This window comes from Ylistrum balloti, unplaced genomic scaffold (genome assembly GCF_031769215.1).
Source record: "Ylistrum balloti isolate Yb309-2 unplaced genomic scaffold, AGI_CSIRO_Ybal_v1 Utg370840, whole genome shotgun sequence".
NCBI classification, from domain to species: Eukaryota; Metazoa; Mollusca; class Bivalvia; order Pectinida; family Pectinidae; genus Ylistrum; species Ylistrum balloti.
Window position 1 is genome coordinate 2,050,192 of NW_026782484.1, and position 20,007 is coordinate 2,070,198.

At 32.7% G+C, this 20,007-nt stretch overlaps 1 protein-coding gene across 1 annotated transcript in view; it reads right to left on the reverse strand.

The window, feature by feature from the left end:
- LOC132558993 (protein phosphatase 1 regulatory subunit 14C-like) overlaps nt 1–20,007 on the reverse strand; it is a 40,348-nt gene that overhangs the window by 14,661 nt on the left and 5,680 nt on the right. Inside the window, exons 2-3 of the mRNA XM_060223617.1 lie at nt 17,750–18,089; nt 1,495–1,581 (exon numbers count right to left, since the gene is read on the reverse strand). Of these exons, the coding sequence (XP_060079600.1) occupies nt 1,495–1,581; nt 17,750–18,089 (427 nt within the window). The remainder of the gene's footprint in view (nt 1–1,494; nt 1,582–17,749; nt 18,090–20,007) is intronic.

Consider the following 20,007-nt stretch of genomic DNA (forward strand, 5'->3'; position numbering starts at 1 on the left):
TTGTGCTATGTACATACCTAAATAAATATGTGGATGGACAGCCCATGTACATATAATAAACATTCCTCCCCCATCTATTTTAAATTCTGAAATTTCAAGCACTATCACAGTTTAGTGGTATAATTAGTCTGGACAGTTGTTTTAGGAAACACCAGACACAGGAAGAAAGACTTCCTTTTTTATAATCTTAAACCATTCCTTTAATAAAAAATCTTGCTAGGATTCTGCTACAAAACTGCTAAAACTACTTCAATTAAATCCAAAACAGAAATATTGAAAAAGTGTTATGATCAAGATTTGTCCTAAATTTGCTGGTGTTGTCAAAAAAAAATTTTCTTCTGTTTCATGTCTCTTTGCAAACCTTAATTGATTTGTCACATCTCATCCTAATGATGATCTGATCAATTCTTAATTCAATTAAAAGTTCTGTTTACATATCTAGTATTTTCTAATATGCCTTATTATAAACAAAGACATCAACCTCTAATATCTGTTGTTAAATAATTTGATAAACAGCTGTTGAAACCAATTACAAGTCAACCTTACAATTTCAGTTGTTGTTCTCATCTCTTAATCAATGAATCCGCAGCTCTACAGAATGTTTATCCTCTAAAACTAGAAATATATGTAATACAATCCATCTCCAATTTGACCAGCCATGACCCTATCAATCCTGTCAATACAATTTTCAATGGCTGACTATAAATAGCTAACTGACTGGTAGCAGCTGCACTGTAGAAATTTTCAGTTGCATTGATGAAATAAGCAGCTTGAAGTTTTTAACATTTTTTAACAAGTCTGCTTGTCATTATTAACTTGCATTGAATATGGGAGACTGTTACAGACGATTACTGATAGGTACCAGATCCTACTCTGTACCAGTGGTAAATTTCTAAGATACAACTATCTAGTTTAATTGCCTGTTCTGTTATTCCCATGGAGAAGATTCAAATCCGTATACATCTCAGAAACTAGATATATGCCACTGAAACAGTTGTTCATGTGTAGTGATGTAGTACCAGGGATCTCAATGTCATAGTGAAGCCTTTACATACACAAACCATGCATGCAAACATGTATAAGTATAGCGATATAAATTACCGACAAATACTGTGATAGCTCGAAGTGCACCTAGTATTACACAGCATAGTTGATAATGGTCAGAGAGTTGAAGAATGTTACATAAAAGATGGTCTGCCGATGTTACCAAAATAACAATCACTTGCACTGCAGCATATTTAAACACTGAATAGTCCAAACCATAGATAACGGTATGGTTTTAATTTTACTGAACAGCAGGGTGGGCTTATTATGAGACATGGGCTTATATTGCCAGATAAATATGAGTTTGCTGCTATATTTTTTCGGATCTTGGCTTAAAATGTCAGTTATAAGCTACAAATTGGATATTATTTTTTAATGAGTTGCGACTCAGTAAAAGCTGTGAGATATTATGCTATATTGCCAATGAAAAATAATTCCAGAAATACTTACAGATGCATATTCTCGTATTTCAGCTTCTGTGTCACAATTTAATACATCATCCATATCAAGGTTGCAGTTATGGTCGTCTGAATCATCCTGTAAAAATAAAATAATGGATTAAGAAATGGAAAATGATCTTGACGAGTTTGTATCAAAAAGGTGGTCATGGTGTGTAACACAAAATTCCTTCCTTATCTGAACTTGTACATACAAGCATCACAGTAATGCCATCCCGGAATATACACGTACATTGATTTGTTCATAAATAAACGAATCCTATATAAATAAGTGCAATGTTAACACTCTTCACACCAACTTTTATTCCTAAGGTATCATCAGCAAACATGCATGTTTAAAATAAATCTGAAGTCAGCTATTTATAGAGCTTTTTGGATTACCTGTAATACACACAACCAAACATAAATAAACACTTGTTGCACGAAAAAAAAAGACATTATAATTACAAGCTTTAACCTTTTCACCTTCAGTATGTAATTAAGTATACCTGTCATTAAATAAACAATTTTGGGAAAGGGATAACAGCTTTCTTTTACCGTTGTCTTATACCAATCAGTTTAGTTTATTTTCTAAATAAAGATTAAGTTCATATATGACTACATAAACAGTCTGATGCAGTTTGCCATATGTCTGTGTTTTAACTAGATAGATCATTTACTGAAACTAAGAAATTAAATACCAAAAACAAGGTATGTTAATTATAGTAACAGGAGTCAGGTGGTCTACATTGAACTTTTTATCAGACCTTTTAGTATCTCAACACACCACTGTAATATTTCACTCTGATTACAGGGCTTTCAAGAGAGTGATCCCTATACCACTACTGTGTTGACGTTGTACAGTGCTACCTAAAAGCTGTGAATTCCTATGTAAACGACATTGTGCGAGACTCGGGCAGGGTCAGAGACACGCAGGGTTACATCGGAATGACCTGATAATGATGACTTGTCGGATGTATATAGTTGTTTGGGCTTCCACAATGGTTCCTCACTGAAGTTTGCAGTGTGAATGTTTCACACAGGTTGTCGTGACCTGGGTTCATCAATGAGTTCCGATGATCTCCTTGTATTTGCTTAAGAGTGAATTACACTACATCAATATCAGATAATTGGATTAACACTTATTGAAGTTTTTATTTGATAAAAAATTTGGCATCAAATGAGGTGTATTAGCATGAAGGTATCAAGTCAAACTGATCAATATTCCTTTCCCATTTTGCTATTATTCTATTTAGTAAATTTATTAGTAAAGGTTGTTTTAAAAGGACTTTCTTAATTTACAATTACATTTTCCATTTGTTTTTATCACACTTGAAGAGTTTAAGAACAAATCAATGATAGATCAAAGTATCACAGATATTTATTGTTTCATGGTTCTACAGTGATGTATGCTAATACTTTGTCTGTGATTTGCAGAGATGACTTGGTGACCATGATAACATAACACAGTATCCTATCAGATCATGGAATCATCAGTTCGACAAGTCTCCGACAACAATACACAGAATCTCTGTTAGGAACTTCTTAATGTATAATTTCTGTTGGATCATTGTATATAAACAGCCAAGAGGCTATTGACATATAAGTCTAAAATTATATTGCTTGTCATACCATGTTGTACCCCATTTATGCAGAAAATGCCATTCAGTTGCAATGTGTTCAGAAAAATATTTATTTTGGGAGGTTTAAACCTACAAATGCAAATATATGCTTTTATTTACTTGTTGTTGCTCAGAATAAACTAACAAAACACATTACGCACCAACACAATATATGTATACACATGTAAACTTTCAACAGAATTAGCTTTCAAGTTTACAGATAATTATTGGCCAGTCTTGGATTAAATTGAATGTATCTGTAATTTCTTAACAGTATGCTAAATCTACAGCATTATTCAGTTTGGGAAACTTGACAGACGTCTTCGATACTGTTTACGTACCATTCAGAAATAAGCTGTCCTTTTCAATACCATAATCTCATTACCATAGTCAGTGTTACATTTTGCCATAAACGGGTATATACATGACTTGTTTTGTCTCCTACCTTAATAAATATCCATGAAACTCCCCAGCTAGTAAGCCTATTGTATATAAATACAGTAATCACCTTAAAAGGCGTTCATGTGGAATTATCCCATTTTGTAACATCCAGTACAATCCTATAATTCTACAATATTTTATAGGATATCGTATATGTGGGAAATCTGGGTACACATATTCATATTATTATTCTTATCATAAGAACTTGAATTCATAGATTAATGAACGTAAAGTCTGTCACATTAATAAGAACTTCAGTGAGACATGAATATTTCTCAATGTAAAGTCCGTCAAATAAACAAGAACTTCAGTGAGACATGAATATTTCTCAATGTTGAGTCCGTCAAATATTAAGAACTTCAGTGAGACATGAATATTTCTCAATGTTGAGTCTGTAAAATAAACAAGAACTTCAGTGAGACATGAATATTTCTCAATGTAAAGTCTGTAAAATAAACAAGAACTTCAGTGAGACATGAAAATTTTTCAATGTAAAGTCCGTCAAATAAACAAGAACTTCAGTGAGACATGAATATTTCTCAATGTAAAGTCCGTAAAATAAACAAGAACTTCAGTGAGACATGAATATTTCTCAATATGTCAAAGTTTTTGTGGTTTGATAATCATTTGATTTAACATGTAACACTCCACATTAATATGCTTCACTATATCAGGAATACATTATACAGCCTTATCAGATATATTACCCATACAGTAAAATGAAAATACAATCAATACCAATTGATATGTTTGTTGCTTTTTTATACAAGAATTAGAGAATTTTGTTGAAGAGCTTAGAACTGGGAAAGGTTGAATGCAACATTATCACTTGCTCCTCTGCATCAACGTTACATTTATTTCCAGTATCATAACCTACACAGGTATTATTTTGTTTTGTCTCTACAATGAAACCCCCACCACCACCAGCCAGAGCCATTTTAAGCAGGTCTCCTTGCAGTAGCTGGTGGCTTCGTCATTGAGCGATAAACAGGAGATCCTCTCAGGTGCATTTATAAACAAAAAGAAATGTATGTTATGACAGTTATAATATGATTATCTTTCAGTTCATGATTTTTTCAATGCTTAACAACTCCTTTCACAAATGCATTTTCTAGCAAATTGTTTTGTTGTGCTTCTGTAAACTGGGAATACAACCAACACCTGTGATTTGAGGTACACAATGGACTACAGTGTGCCATTGAGGAACCACTCCAAAGCCTAATAATGCAAACAGAATACAGTAACCCAAATCTGTTAGGTAAATATTGAGATAATATTACATTGCATGTTCTCTTCAAGTTGATTCAATTTTCAGACATAACTAGCCAGATATGCTTCACTTTTACAGAAGCATTTTGGCCACGACTATCACACTTCAAATATGAAATAACATATATTTTACCTTGCAAGACATGATAAGTGACACACTATTCTGAGTTCCATGTGGCCACTTTGTGGTATCAATTGCCAAATTGTATCACTTCTGGGTATGCCATACCAATTATTTATTGATTTTTTAACACAGCCTGGGAGGTTAAGCAAACCTTAAACCGAATCCATGATTTGCTTGTATATACATCAAACAGTCTGAAAGAGACCCTGTGCAAAATTCAAGACTGCCTGATATACATACAGGATATCGAGAATCGAAACCTTCATAACATTTCAATGATAAAGGGCAACAGACTCACTTCAGATTGAGATATTCACCAGATCATGAAATTCAACATAAAACATTCTACTTCCTTAGTGCATTATTGACATTTTCACCAGTTAACTATCAAGGGCAGTAGTTCTCCTTCAAACACAACTCAGCATTGATTTCATTTTACTATCTATATAGCTTCTTTTACTTGTGATTATTTCCATGTTTAATATGAATTCCATTTTTACACAGGGAAACAAACTCAGCATTGATTCCATTTCATTATCTTTAAAGTTTTATTATATTTATAATAATTTTCATGTCTTTCATAAATTCCATTTGTACACAGGGAAACAAACACAGCATTGATTCCATTTCATGATCCATATAGTTTTATTTTTCATATTTGTAATTATTTCCATGACTTTTACCAATTCCATTTTTTATATAGGGAAAACAATGGCCACTTGGAGTAAGTACTACTTAAGGAATAAAAACACATTTAGCAAGACTTGATAGCAATGTAATATTTTTGAAACTTTGCTTTTTTATAATTGAGATTTTGATCTATCAAGGTTACAATCCTCACAATGTGCTGTATTTATCCTACAATCGCCCAATACATTACTTTATACTCAACATGAAGGGATGGGACAGAACAATGAAACTGCATTGGATTATAACTTTACATCACAGACTACATACATAGATGAACTTATTAATTACCAGGCTGATTAAATTACTGGTTAACGTAGTGTCCCCACTCCCTTTGTAAAATTGTATCTACTATACTTAATTATTAATGAATGGCACTACATGTGTCAACGTGAAATATTTGTATATTCTTTTGATAGATGATATACAACATGTGGATAAATGGGACAGTCTCTCCTAAAAGATTTTGATTTACTGGACAAAAGTGCAGTATGTAATAGATAGGACATAAGGAAACCTGATGGCCTTGCTTCTTTTAGTCCAAGTGTACTAAATACAAACTTGATAATGCAGGAATAATTGTCATGTAAATATAAATGAGGACATGAATTAAATATTGCCACGTATGTTGAACTACACACCTTTTGATTAGATTACACATTGGATCGTGACATCAAAGTACCATATTGATGTTTGACAATACTTGGCTCTATTTTTGGATATTTGTGTATACAAACAGATTTCACACACTGAAAAGCTTGACTTTTCTATTTTATTTCTGGTCTAAGCTAGGAGTGTACCTACCTCACTGAGTACAGATAAACCTGGGCACCCTATCTGCACCTAACACTCACACCCTATTCCCGAAATTTCCCACTATATATCCCAAGTTTTCATCCACCTGGCCAGCTAAGCTGATGGCCACTTCCTATATATTCCCTACTACATCCTTTTACCTAGCTGATAGGGCACAGCAGGCAGCAGCCAAGCTTATGTCACCCAGGTAATGTCAGGTATTTCTTTATACATACATGGAGCAACCAAGTTAATTTTCCCACTTGTCGAAGTATGTTTTCTCCACATTTATCACATATTACAAGTACACACATGTAGATGGTGTTCTCAGCATGGAATCTGAACTGATAGCAGAATGATAAGACTGGCTTGAACCTTGAATAGGGTGTTCCTTAAAATCTGCATGACCATATCATAAGTGGTTGGGAAGATTTTTCTTGTGGAAGTTAATCTAGATATCTTCAGGAACATGATTCTTCTTTCAATTCCATCCTTTGTTACTACTGATATGGCCCACTTAAGTAATTGCTGAATTGATTTGCTCATTCAAGTCAAGATCTAACTCTTTTTTTCTGAAGTATGGTTGTATGTAACCAAAGTCCAATAGTGTAATGATGGTGGGAGAACTTAACAACATTTGTGTAATCACAAAGACATCCATTGGTGATATCTAAAAAGTGACAATCCCTAAAAATTCACCAAGCCTTACATGCCTGTAGTTCTATTAGCTTAACCATTTTCAACTCCATTTTCATAAATGTTTCTTCCATGATTTTCACTTCATCTATAACTTATAAAAATAGTGAAATCTATCATATTATGAAGATAGTGCAACTCACTAGACTAGGACATTTATTTTTAAGATTTTGGATTTTTCTCCTTGGCTTCAAAATTCAGGGCCTTAGTATCACCAATGTGTCCTAAAAGGATGAAACAGCTGTATGATGCAGTTAAATGTACTGTTTGCCCCTTTTAGTTTCGTATCAAATAAAATCTCTTGTCTTCATATCAAAAGGTGTGTGTTGTTCACTTGTACAATATCTATGATACCACATTAATCACCGTTAATTAATCATAAGTACAATAGTGGCAAAAACATTGTGAAGTCCTGTAAAACACTGATTATCATTTTGATAACTTGAATGTTTCCCTGGAATCTGCTTACCATATTTTCTGGGATATAAGTTGCACCAGTATATAGGCCATAGAGACAATTTTCATGATTTTTTCCTATTTGATCCACATATTAGCCGCACCAGAATATAAGCTGTATCCTTTCTTATGATGTGGTAACCATTATGTTGACCAAAATTTGTTGAATCAAGATCATCAGTCTAACATTCAATAAAGTTTACGAATGAATTATGCACAATGATCCTTTACTCGATTTTAAAAAAAATATTGTGATGATTCAAATTACATAAAATAGCAGAGATGTATCTTATTTAGAATGGGCCTTCAAAGATTGTCTACAAACATATATTGGGTATACTGTTATGTACAGTTTACTAAACAATCACCTCTTCGTTGTCTGTACTGTCAAATATTAATAAAGACTGCTGACAAAATTCTCATAGTCCCATATTATATCTTCTTGCAATTTACATAACATAACCAAGCATGGCTGTTTTTCTAGAATTTGACCTATAACCCAATGACCTATCGATCCCTGGGTCCGATGGCTATTGTAAAGTTCTGCTATGCCATCTTGTAATAACTGAAATAACTACCAAAGTGAAGAAGATCTTATAGTGATCCATATTAAAAGGTATCATTAATTAAATCCATGATAATGACACTTTATATTGCAATCTTCAAATCATCCTGTACACGATTTCAAGTGACGGTTCTACATGTTCTGTGATCAGTCACTAACATGTGGTGGGCAGATTCTCTTGAAAAAAGCAGTACCGTCTCATACTGGTATGCTCCACTTTTTTTCTGCAGATTTTTTTACTGTCCACATATAAGCTGCATGCCCGACACACAAGGAAAATAGTTCGGCTTACAATCCGGAAAATACGGTACTATTGGTAGGCTTCACAATATGTTGCATTGAAGATTTTTTAACGTTTGCATAAAATGTTAAAAATATGTACAAAATGACTGATTCAGTCAACATCACATTAAATCTATCAATCCTGTTCTGTTTTCTACATACTATAATTTTCCTGTAATAAGCCCAGGGGCCAAAACACAACATTTGAGTCATATTTAGGAGGAAAGTCTGCTATAGCAATTAAAATTGCGCAACTGTTCAATTTGTACTGAAACTGCAATAGCTAATGATAGGCTTAGTACTCAACAAGGGCTTATTGTCAAATGGATTTATAATTAGTGTTATCAGGTCCTTGAATTCTTGTACATTTTCATACTTGTTTTTTTATCATTTTCAATTTTCAGCACATTAAATCTCACAATAGGTGACTATTACTTTTTTATAATGTTGGAAATTGTAGCAAAAGTTAATGATTTTTAAACTGTAAGCTGATTACACGCAGTGCCTTGTATATTTTAATATATGTTTTAAACTAAAACAAAAATATTAACACAGTTAATTTAGTAGGGAACAAGGCCAATAAAGTTTTAGTACACCTTAATTAGCTCTACAGCAACTTGTATTTTATATATATGCTATACCTCATAAGAAGTTTCTAGACAACCCCTAAAAAGCAAACTTGTAGTAGAATATATCCTTTATCATCGAGTCAGTCGATACAACAAAATCCTTTTCTTGACTTAGAAACCATCATTATCTCCCCAATCCTAGCATTGCATGTATTTAGGAAAAAAAATCTCAACATTATTGAAAAGGAAGGCAAATAATGTCTTTTGAGTCATTCCTTAGAAAAAGAAAAAAATACAGCTTAAAACAGCAATATCAATTAGAATTCCTAATTGTCTTTTTTCAGCTTTACTAACTAATTACAATGTGAACATTAAAGAGATACCTATATTCTACAATATGGATTAAACATTATAAGAAAATACTGCATCTCTATATGTAAATCTGAAGGATCAAATGTGATTTAAATCTTATTACTTCTGCTACACATCTCCTATTTCTGTCTCGCCTGTGAGCTATAATGAACACAGATGGATACTGAAATGCCAAAGTTGCATCCTTACAAGATCAGGAAATGCCATCAAGGAAAATCAGCAGAGCAGATGACTTCAGAGACATTTCAAATAGCTCAATGAACGGAGATCTAACCAAATTTCTCCCATGGGACTGCAACATCGATGCTATCATGACACAAATTACAACACAAGTACTTCGAACCATTGAGAATGATGATTTTTTTTATTCACTAGGTATTGATTTTTGTCGCATGTTCTCACCCTGTACATTAGTCACCCTTTAACACAGCGTTGTGATTGAATTCAGTACTGTTAAACTATTGCTGTCAATTCTACTGAAAATTCCCACACATGCTCACTCATATACATGAAGCAATGAACAGTATACATTATATAGTCATTCTGGACATGTAAATTTGTATCTCATTTATGCCTCTCTCTGAAAGTTTGCCAAATTTTATATCTTTATCTAACTTCAGATATCTATTTCTTTTTGAAAGTACAATGATTTGCATTCAAGTTTCACTGTAAATGCAAACAGGCCATTTTTTTCATGCTGCTTTGAAGAACTATCAGCAAGTCACAAGGTGTTTAATATTCAGCAAATTTAACAGGATTAAAGAGCATAACATTTAATTTTGATTAAAACATTCTATCATCTTGAACTAATATGTATTGAGATTTATGGCAACTAAACAATAGTTGTTTCAAATTATGATTTTATATTTTGGCTAGGGTTATAGACAAGATAAAAAGTGATAAATATACCACATGCTTACCACATTACAAGGTCTGTTGAATGAAGTGAATATAAGCAATAGGTTTTACCTAGTAACAGACTCCCTTATATTTAAGTGCAATACAAAAATTTAGTACAGAATAAAAAAATGCTTCTATACTCAAACTGAATGAAGTTGTCTGTATAGCATTGTCCAGAACTAAGCCCTCGTTGCCAACACATAAGGAATACAAGACAAACATTAAAATCTCTATCGAACTGTGTTTGATGGGGTTGAATATTACCAGGTATGGACTTATTGCTGAATAAATAATGTTTTAAACATTTTTAAGAATTCTGGTGTGAATCATCTTTCCTATTTATTACCCATAGCAATTTAACCTGGTTCTCAGTATATGGGTAACTGTGTAGCAGGGTACCTGATTATATTTGTACAGTCAATCCTTTCAGGTAGTGTATTATAGTATATTACATGCCTTATCAGCGAGAGTTTACCAAATACTGAGTTATCTTCCCTTGGCTTGGTGCCAATGTTTTGATAAGTGAGAAAATGCCTTCCGTTAATACACCTACAGATATATTGAATGACCTGATCAGATCACACACAGATAACAAGAGATTCAACAGCTAGAATATTGAAGAATTACCAGATATCTTAAGCAATGAATGCAGACTAATTACTCTTGTTTCAGACATTGATACCCAAACAGAATTTGTTACCTTTGACAAACTAATCAATACCAAAATCAATTTCATATGACTAATGAAACAAGCACTTGTTCCAAAAAATCTATATGTGAGAACAATAGACCATACTGTGTCCATTCTGGTCATCAAAATCAATATAGTATCCTATCCATCACAATTTACTACCTCACAGTATTCCTGAAAGTATCAAAAATGTTATTCAAATGACAACATCTAGATTTCACTTTCTGTTATAAATAGCTAATAGATATTTAATGTGTACTGACTTACAGAATTTATTGAACATCATTCTTTGCCTATCTATATATCAGGTACAAAAAACACTAAATTGTTTTTTGGAAAATCTGAGGTATGAATAGAAAATTTTGAAAGCATTGGCCAAAATACCTTCACAGTGTTTCCAACATCACAACCTTGGTGTTTTTACATGCATTAAATTATATAAGATTACTCTGAATTATTGATAGAACATCAACATTTGTTGGTGAGACAACGCCTTAGGATAGGAAGATTTGGGGAGACGACAGAAACCAAGCCCTTGAATATAACAATAATCAGTTGAAATTGCACTTCTTGTACTTTTGGATCACAACACATTATTGTTCTTTACATTGAAGGTTGAACATAACATTCTTGTCTGATTTAACTATGATCTATTTATCTATTTGTGGTTCTCAACTTTTAAATAAGACTGCTACTGATCATACCACTCCATCTAAATCCTGTTAACCTCAATGAGTTAGCTGTGCTTATTTTTACACTTCTTGATGACTAAAAATATACCACTCTGTCCAAATCCTATATGTTAGCCATCTCATGATCTATGAATTGAACCAGGACTAAATGGCAGCCTGTGAAATATGTACATAATATCTGTTTAGTTTCTTTCTAATTTTCTTTTAATAGAAAACTGTACAATGAAAACATAAAGCTTACAGGAAGACCGATATGATTTAAAAACTTCTAAGCATATATTTTCTGAAACATTTTAGGAAAATATATGCTCTGAAGTTTTAAAATCATATCTGCTGTGGATCTATCTGATACTGATCTTTAGAATTAATAATTTTATAAATTTTCAATAAAAAGTAAATTCCTGTATAATGGTTGCAGTCTAAATACAGCAATGATATAACAACAGATTCCAAGTGTGTGACTCGTCAGGTTTTAAAGGCCAGAAAAGACCATATAAATCTAGATGATATAAAACTCTAAGGAAAGATACTTCCTGTTGCAACCTTTTAAAAGAAGGTGTGGAAAGTATGATTTGTGATATCTATATTCTGACCATGTATACTCATACAGAATGCACGATAGAATGCTAGACCGAACAAACTTCACAGGTAAAGTAAAACCTCGGTCATGAAATTAAGTGCAACATATTGCCTTACGTAACTAAACCAAAGTACGTATTGAAGTAAAACATATAAAATGTTTAAAATCTGTCACTTTTTTTTAATTGGTGAAACATGACATTGTCTTTTTTAAATCCACAGAATCCTGTTTGGATATCCTGCCAGGCCAAAAGTGAGTGTTTACTGTCCTGTTATTACACTTGAATCATCCTGTTAGGTGACACAACAGGTAAACAGTACATCACAGGTGAGATGTTGAGGTGTGTTGAAGCCACAGGACAGGCTGTTTCCTGGAACTTGTCTCACCTCACACTATGACTCCCCATTACCCGACCACAATAAACACAGGTATCGTCCACTGAAAGGCTGAAAGGGCATAATAGAGGACACAAAACTCTTTAAATAAAATAAAACACTTGTAGATCCTCACCTCACTATTATTAATTCAGGTGTAGTAGCCAGATAGCTTTTGCTCAATAAACAAGTCATAGCCACCCCTTGGCAACATTGTGCTGAGTGTAAACACAATAAAGACAACTTGTGCCTCAGGTAAAATTAGTCATCTTGACAGTATACTTAATATCATTTCACAAAAGAAAAGACTAACATTTCTATAACTTACATAACTAGCAATCACTTACTTGCATACTAAAGTTTTGGTAAGTATTACATCATGAAAATTGGTTTTACAAGAAAAATCTCAAATTTATTGGAGAGAAATAAAAAAAAAACAACAGTAAATAACGACACACAACCATTCAACCTAATTTATTATAAATTGAAATAATAGAATCATACCCTCTGACCCACAGAATAATATGAATCTAAATATTTATTTACCTGCATGGGTAGGATCTATAGATGTCAGAAAAATAATTACCTACCAACAATCTAATTCAGGAACAATTTCCTCAACTCTGACCTATAGACACAGACACAGGATAGTTTGATTTGCACTATAATTAGCTAGATGTCAACGAGACTGAAATAATGTCAGCTATTATTGTCACCATGTCTCTCACAACTTTCTATACCTGGTGGATCCAACTTGATATCATAGTCTTCCTTGTAATCATAAAATGTGTATGTGCACAAACTTCAAAAGTGATTGCTAATAACTAGACCATTTATGTAATAACCAACTAATATGGACAAAAACTAGACAGTACTGGAAATGTACAGGGAGACCTTCTATAAACTGTCAACTGATGTTAATGACTGTTTCTCAATTCTATTTGAACAGGAAGCATGTAACTCGTTAAACTTTCAGATATTTTTTAAAATGACACTGATACTAATTTGAAAATGACAATATCAAATGAGAAAATCTCTCACTCTCTGTAATTGGTGTCATATTTAATAATTGGTTGCTTCATGAGTTCTCGTTTTTTCATTTAGCCAGATCAATACACATGTCATCAAAAGAAGAGTTGCATTGTGATAAAGAGACCTCTTATCCACATAATCAGACAAATGATGACTGGGTAACAGTTAAAACCACTTTTGTTCAAAGCTATATGACTGCATTTCCATTCATCTGCATGTAATAAATTTAAAAAAACACAACCTTTTTTGGCATGTAGCTTAGTCTGACTGTAGCTAGCAATCCATAAGTTTTTGCAGATTTTGAAAATTTATTAAGATACCAAGATCCAAGGGATCTAATTTTCATTTTTGTAATGTCAAGATTCTAGGGACAGGGACCTGTCTACTCGTACACAAACATTCAATGTTTTTATCACAAGCAGACATGAAAATTTTCATTTTGAAATAAAAAAAATCAATAAATTAAAAACCATTCTGTTCTGTGTTTAACCGTCAGTAGTGCAATGACCTTATTTGGTAACTGTTAAATAAAATATATGCTTATAATCCTGTTTTTATCACAACAAAAAAAGGTGTCAAGTACATCCGCCCTTTTTCAATGGAAAGGAAATCAACGTTTTATTTACCCAGGTGGAAATTTGTGTGACACTTTTCAAATTTAAACAAGATTTGAATACATTCACAGAGTTGTTGACATTTCATCCCAACACTGAAAACCAGGAGATGTGAACATGAACTTTTTTTACATTATTACTAGGTTAGACCAATAAAAAGACAGGAAACCATTAAACTTTATTTCTGTTACAGTAACATATTGATCTGTAACCTTATTTTTATAACATGGAGCAGATAAAGGTGGCAGACTGTGGATGTAAAGATTATATTCACAATGAATATAACAGGATTTCTCTGGCCATTGTGCCTATCATCTTTGATCCCTTCCTAAACATGTTAGTGGCACGCACAGACAATAAATTTAACAGTTATTTTAATCCATCGCTATTTGATATCACTCATACAGAGAAAGAGTTATACACCTCAAGGGGATTTGGAATCCAAAAGTACCTAGGTGACATTCTGAATGCGTAGACATGATCAAAATCTACCATGAATCAGTGCTTGTATCATGGCATTAGTGTTAGTCATACATTTACCTTCATGTTATCAGTCTTGTGTTTCTTATGATACAACACATTTTCACACCTCAAAATAAAAGGTTTCATATTTCAAAACTTTGGTATGTGCAAGATGTTAAACTTACATCTAATAGTCTTTTTTGTATTCCTGGAACTCACTGGTTTAATTTTACACTAATACAATTAAAAAATTCCAGCACCATTTAAGTCTCATTGTAATATATACCCAGTCCACCCAAAGTGTATGGTATAAAATTTTACTAGACCAAGAAGAAACTGCTTTTGAAGTCGAAGATTTTAAAGCTGAATCAGTGGACAGGCATTATCTAGCATTTTAAAATGAAATAGCATGTGAAATTCCCTTTTCTGTCATTTTGTATGCATACATAATTGTTCTATTGCAGTTTTTGAAGATAGGCAGTTGAAAATTATTGAAGGACAATTATGAATATTATTGCAGAGATTGTTAAAAGGTACAGGTTTGTTATTATCAGATTTCATGGTCTGTGTGAAAAACTCCAGATACCAGATGGCCAACCCTTTATTGCATTATCTTACCACTATCACAGAATTACTCCACCTATAATACAATAAACTAGATAAATACAAACATACCACAGACAAAGGCTACTGTTCAAAGATATAGCAATGGTATTGTAAACAGGTTTTCTGTGCTGTCTCCTTTACTCAGTACTTGTGGCATAGGGTTATTGGTGAGTTTACATTACCAATACCTACAGGCTAACACTGTCTCCTGTATTCACTCAGTACTAAGCAGGGTAGACTTAATACTTTACAGTTATTGTGATGTTTACATTACAGTAATACCTACCAAGGTATACTAAGTACGTGTACATTAGGGACAAACTCACTGGTCTCTAAGGATAATTGTAGCATACAATAATATACACTTATACAGAATACATCTATATATTTTAAATGTCAATGATATTTATCTATTTGAAATTCAGCTGATGATATTGACTAACATTATTAAAGAAAAATGTCTGGTATGTTTTTGGAAAATATTCCAAACATAAATTATTCAAAGCATTATTCTACTCTGCAGTATGTTATTGTCCAGTTAACACCAATGATCAGAGTTTAAGAATTCCACTGTGTATCTACTATCTGCCTTTAGTTTCAACTTTGATACTTGGACTTGAATAAAGATGACTAATAATGTAGAACTAAGTAATACATCGTTTTTTTTATGTGTATTAACCTCTGTGGTGTGTGCAGTATAGTAATAAATTACACATGTACTTTGTAATACAGTGTTAACTACATCAACAGTATCATAAATATAAAGGCAGTCCTTGTTTATATTTCACTTGAGGTTATAATAAAAGCACAGCAGCCTTAATATTGAGTCAGTTAATGCTTGCATTGAAAAGTACATGTCTTATACTCAAATTTAATCTTTCAGCTGAGATTCACATTACAATGCAACAACTTAAATGGTTATTTACTATTAAAACTTATGTCTTAATTTCGTTTAATTTTACAACCATAATTAATGTGAATTCTAGTATGTCCTTTAAGACAAATAATCACTGAACAAAATGAAAGTATTTGCTTGTTTTTCATGAAAATGACATATGCATTTAATACAAATAATGTCATCAAAATAAATTAATAAAATGACTTCAGAGTATTTTTATTTGATTTTAGATATATTATGTTAAATAAAAATATGACATTGTTTTTGAAGAATGTTTTTAGACTAATTCGGTTTCCTTGTTTTTTTTATGAATAAAATACTACATACATTTAGGCAAACAAGTTCAATCGGAATCACAGCCTACTGCTCTTATCTAGGTTTTTTCACTGATCCTAGATCGTGTTATCACCTACCTCTAAGATAATTTCAGTTCATCCATTCAAACATACTTTTTCATGTTCATATTATGAAATTCAAACTCCATTCTGGAGAGTTCATACCCGTTTGGAGAAACACTTTGTTCAATGTGATAAAACAAAATATTGAAGTTCTTTTTTTTTTCTATAAAATAAACAAAGAAAAAAAATTGCTACCTCTACCTACCAATTTTCACCCGAAATGTGTATTTTTTTGTGTGCTTTATCAACTATTTTAAAGTTAACAAACAGTATATATATAACTTAACAAAGAAAATTCACTGGGGTGAAATAAAGGAAAAATGTCTCAAAATAATCTGAAAAGGACGTCTGCGCACATGTATAGTTAAGGAATAGAAACCTTATTCTTTTTGTAACAAAAAGCACTTTTTCATGTTATTGACACATGTTTCGGAAGTCGGAAGTCAATGCAATGTGTTGTAACACATGATGAAAGGAGAGGTGTTTTCTTTATAGGACAAACATACCATACAGGAAGCTACCGAGCAAACTGACATCGCAACCGTCTGACATGTGTCAGTCGAGCACATTAATACAGCACTTCACTGTCACATCGGAATGATGTACATTTTACACACATTATTCACATGTGGTCTTCAATCAACAATAACAGTGTAACTTTTTGTTCAAGTTCTATGTAGATAGGAACTTCTGGATAACAATTCAATGGTGTATGCAATATTGTATGGAAATGGACTTCCAACTTGGGGAAAAAATAATTTCTAATTGATACACAGGCTGTAATAAGGAAACTATTATTAGTAATATCATTTTTAAACTGAACATATAAAGGAAAGACAATTATCATGAATGAAAATCCTGTGATTTTTGGAAATAAATGGGACTCGTCCTTTTCCACTGGAACTTTATATAATAACTTGGTAACAGACGAAATGTCTTTTCTGCTCAAGTTATGACTTAAATTAGATACACAAATTCAAATCCATGGTTACATCGAGTCCAAGTGTCCCGTCACAAACAATGAACGTCTCTGCTTGCCTGCAGCCACTGCAGCAAGCGATGATGCCGGACGATCCCGTAGATGAATTAGTTCATTAATTGAAAAGAAACAGAAATAATTGTCCAAACACGTTAAGTACTTACCTCACACTCATAAAGGTCCCTTAGTTGTTCATATAACCAATCTTCAACAGCCAATCGTTTGCGAATCAACATCATTTGGTGTTGTCCGTAACGCGCTGTCAAATACTTCTGTCGTTTTTCCTTTTCTTCGTCCCGATTTGGCTTAGTGAAGCTGACATGACCTCTGGAAGAATTAGAATCCGCTGAATCCTGTCTTTGAGTAGGACTTGAGGAATTGTTAATCGCTCCAGACTGATTCGTAGGTCGATAAGAATCCATAGAACTTGTGTAGTTTGGTGCGGCAGTGTATGTCGCCATTACGTTACAGAACCCAACACTCTTTATGCCAGTCTTCGGGACACTACAGTGAGAAAAATAACCCAGATTTTAAATAATATCTTTTAGCAAATATATTACATTTTCTTAACCTATCTATACTTCTCTTTTGCAAGTCAGACAATAGTTATGCGAATCAGGCAACAAAACATTAATGTACAGCTAATCAATGAAGAACTATTTTCTGTTTCATTGTATACACTTTTCACGTAGTGTTCGCGCGGAAGATTATGTCAAGATATTGGTAAATTAAATTTACAGACTCACTAGCGAAACGAAACTTTGTGAAGCGATAAGTGAGTGAATCCAAATAAAAATATTTTTTTGGGTTAGATAATGATATGACTTTAAGCATGTTAACACCAATGAAAAGTGTGATTAAAATAGCTTGTAGACAGCCGAATTTATCTATGTGTATGATAATTGCAGAAATAAACCACCAGAAGAATTGTCATCAAAATGATATATTCAAGACTTACTAGCTATATCACTCATTAGAACAATGTTAAAGAAAAATACCCATTGGACAACAGAATCTCGCGCACACTCAAATTCAATTAAACTAAGGGAAGGTTTGAACCACGGACTTCGATATTAGATATATATCTAAGTCGGTGTAAAGTCAGTCCACGGACTTGTACTTCATTGAGACTTGTTCGTGATCATTCTGATGTTCAAGCATGAAATTATGTACTCAGTCCAGGTTTTTTAAAACTCATTTAGTTCTTGAAATAGAAATAAAGAAACTCTAAACACTTAAAACAATAATATTTCATTTGAAGTCTTTTACAAATTATTGGAAAATATGAATTTGGATATAAGATTCATCACCTTAGTTACTAAGCCTGCGTACAATATGTATGTTTGAGTATGAGTATGGTTTCGAACACGGATCCAATGTGTCCCGTGACGGTAAGCATATTCTGCTATCGACGCCACCCGTCATAAAAAGTCAGTATTCAAGTCAAAATATCACACTTCCAAATGAGAACAAGGTTTACAACAACGGCAGCTTCTCACACATCTATCACCATGTGCTATGCAGGTTCTTACACAAGTTAAACAAAGCGTAGCCGAATTCACTACAGCACATTGTTACCATCTTGTGTTAACAGCCTCTTCGCACTATTGAACGAAAAGGTTTGTCGATTCCTTACCAACTCGTACACTACGTAATCAGTGCTAACATGGACTTCGATAAATATCTGTCACACTGGCCATTTGTCTTGTGAATGTGACCGTGCACTCATCGAAATGTCACACTCAAATCTTGTACGGATTGTGTTTCAAGGGACACAAAGCATAGGAATCAAGAAGGGGAGGTCACCCACCCAATCAAATTTCTAGGTTATTTTTGAAAACTAATACTTTTAAAAGAACACCAAGTGCATATTCTTAACAATGCCACAAAGGTTTTAAAATGACATCTTTTAATACTTATATCACTCATTACTTATATACTTCTGTTATATGACCTATATCTATTATTTTTTTAATATGAAAGTAACTTCAAGAGTTTGCAAACTTGTGTTTATGTTACACCTGAATTAACAGCAATGAAGTATTCTTCTCCAAAACAATTTTATTTTATTTAAGTGTTATATCTATAAATCACTAATAAATACACAAGTTATATGGCCTTGAGTGAGCACAAAGCAAGCGCAAATGATTGAGACATGAAGCACATAATACCCAAAAAAAGCAATTTTTTTTGCACATCATTAAAAACTAACATCTGTTAGATTTGAAAGTACTGTATCACACGCACTGTTTATAATAGTATATAGTAGTATATATAGTATAATAGTGTAATAGTTTATATAATGCTGCGCTTTCTCTCTATTTTAATGCATTTTTTTTTCTATTGTTTCCTATGCTAGATTTTTGACAGACCTATGAATATAAATGAACGTCAAAGCAAATTTATGATCGTGGCGTGCATT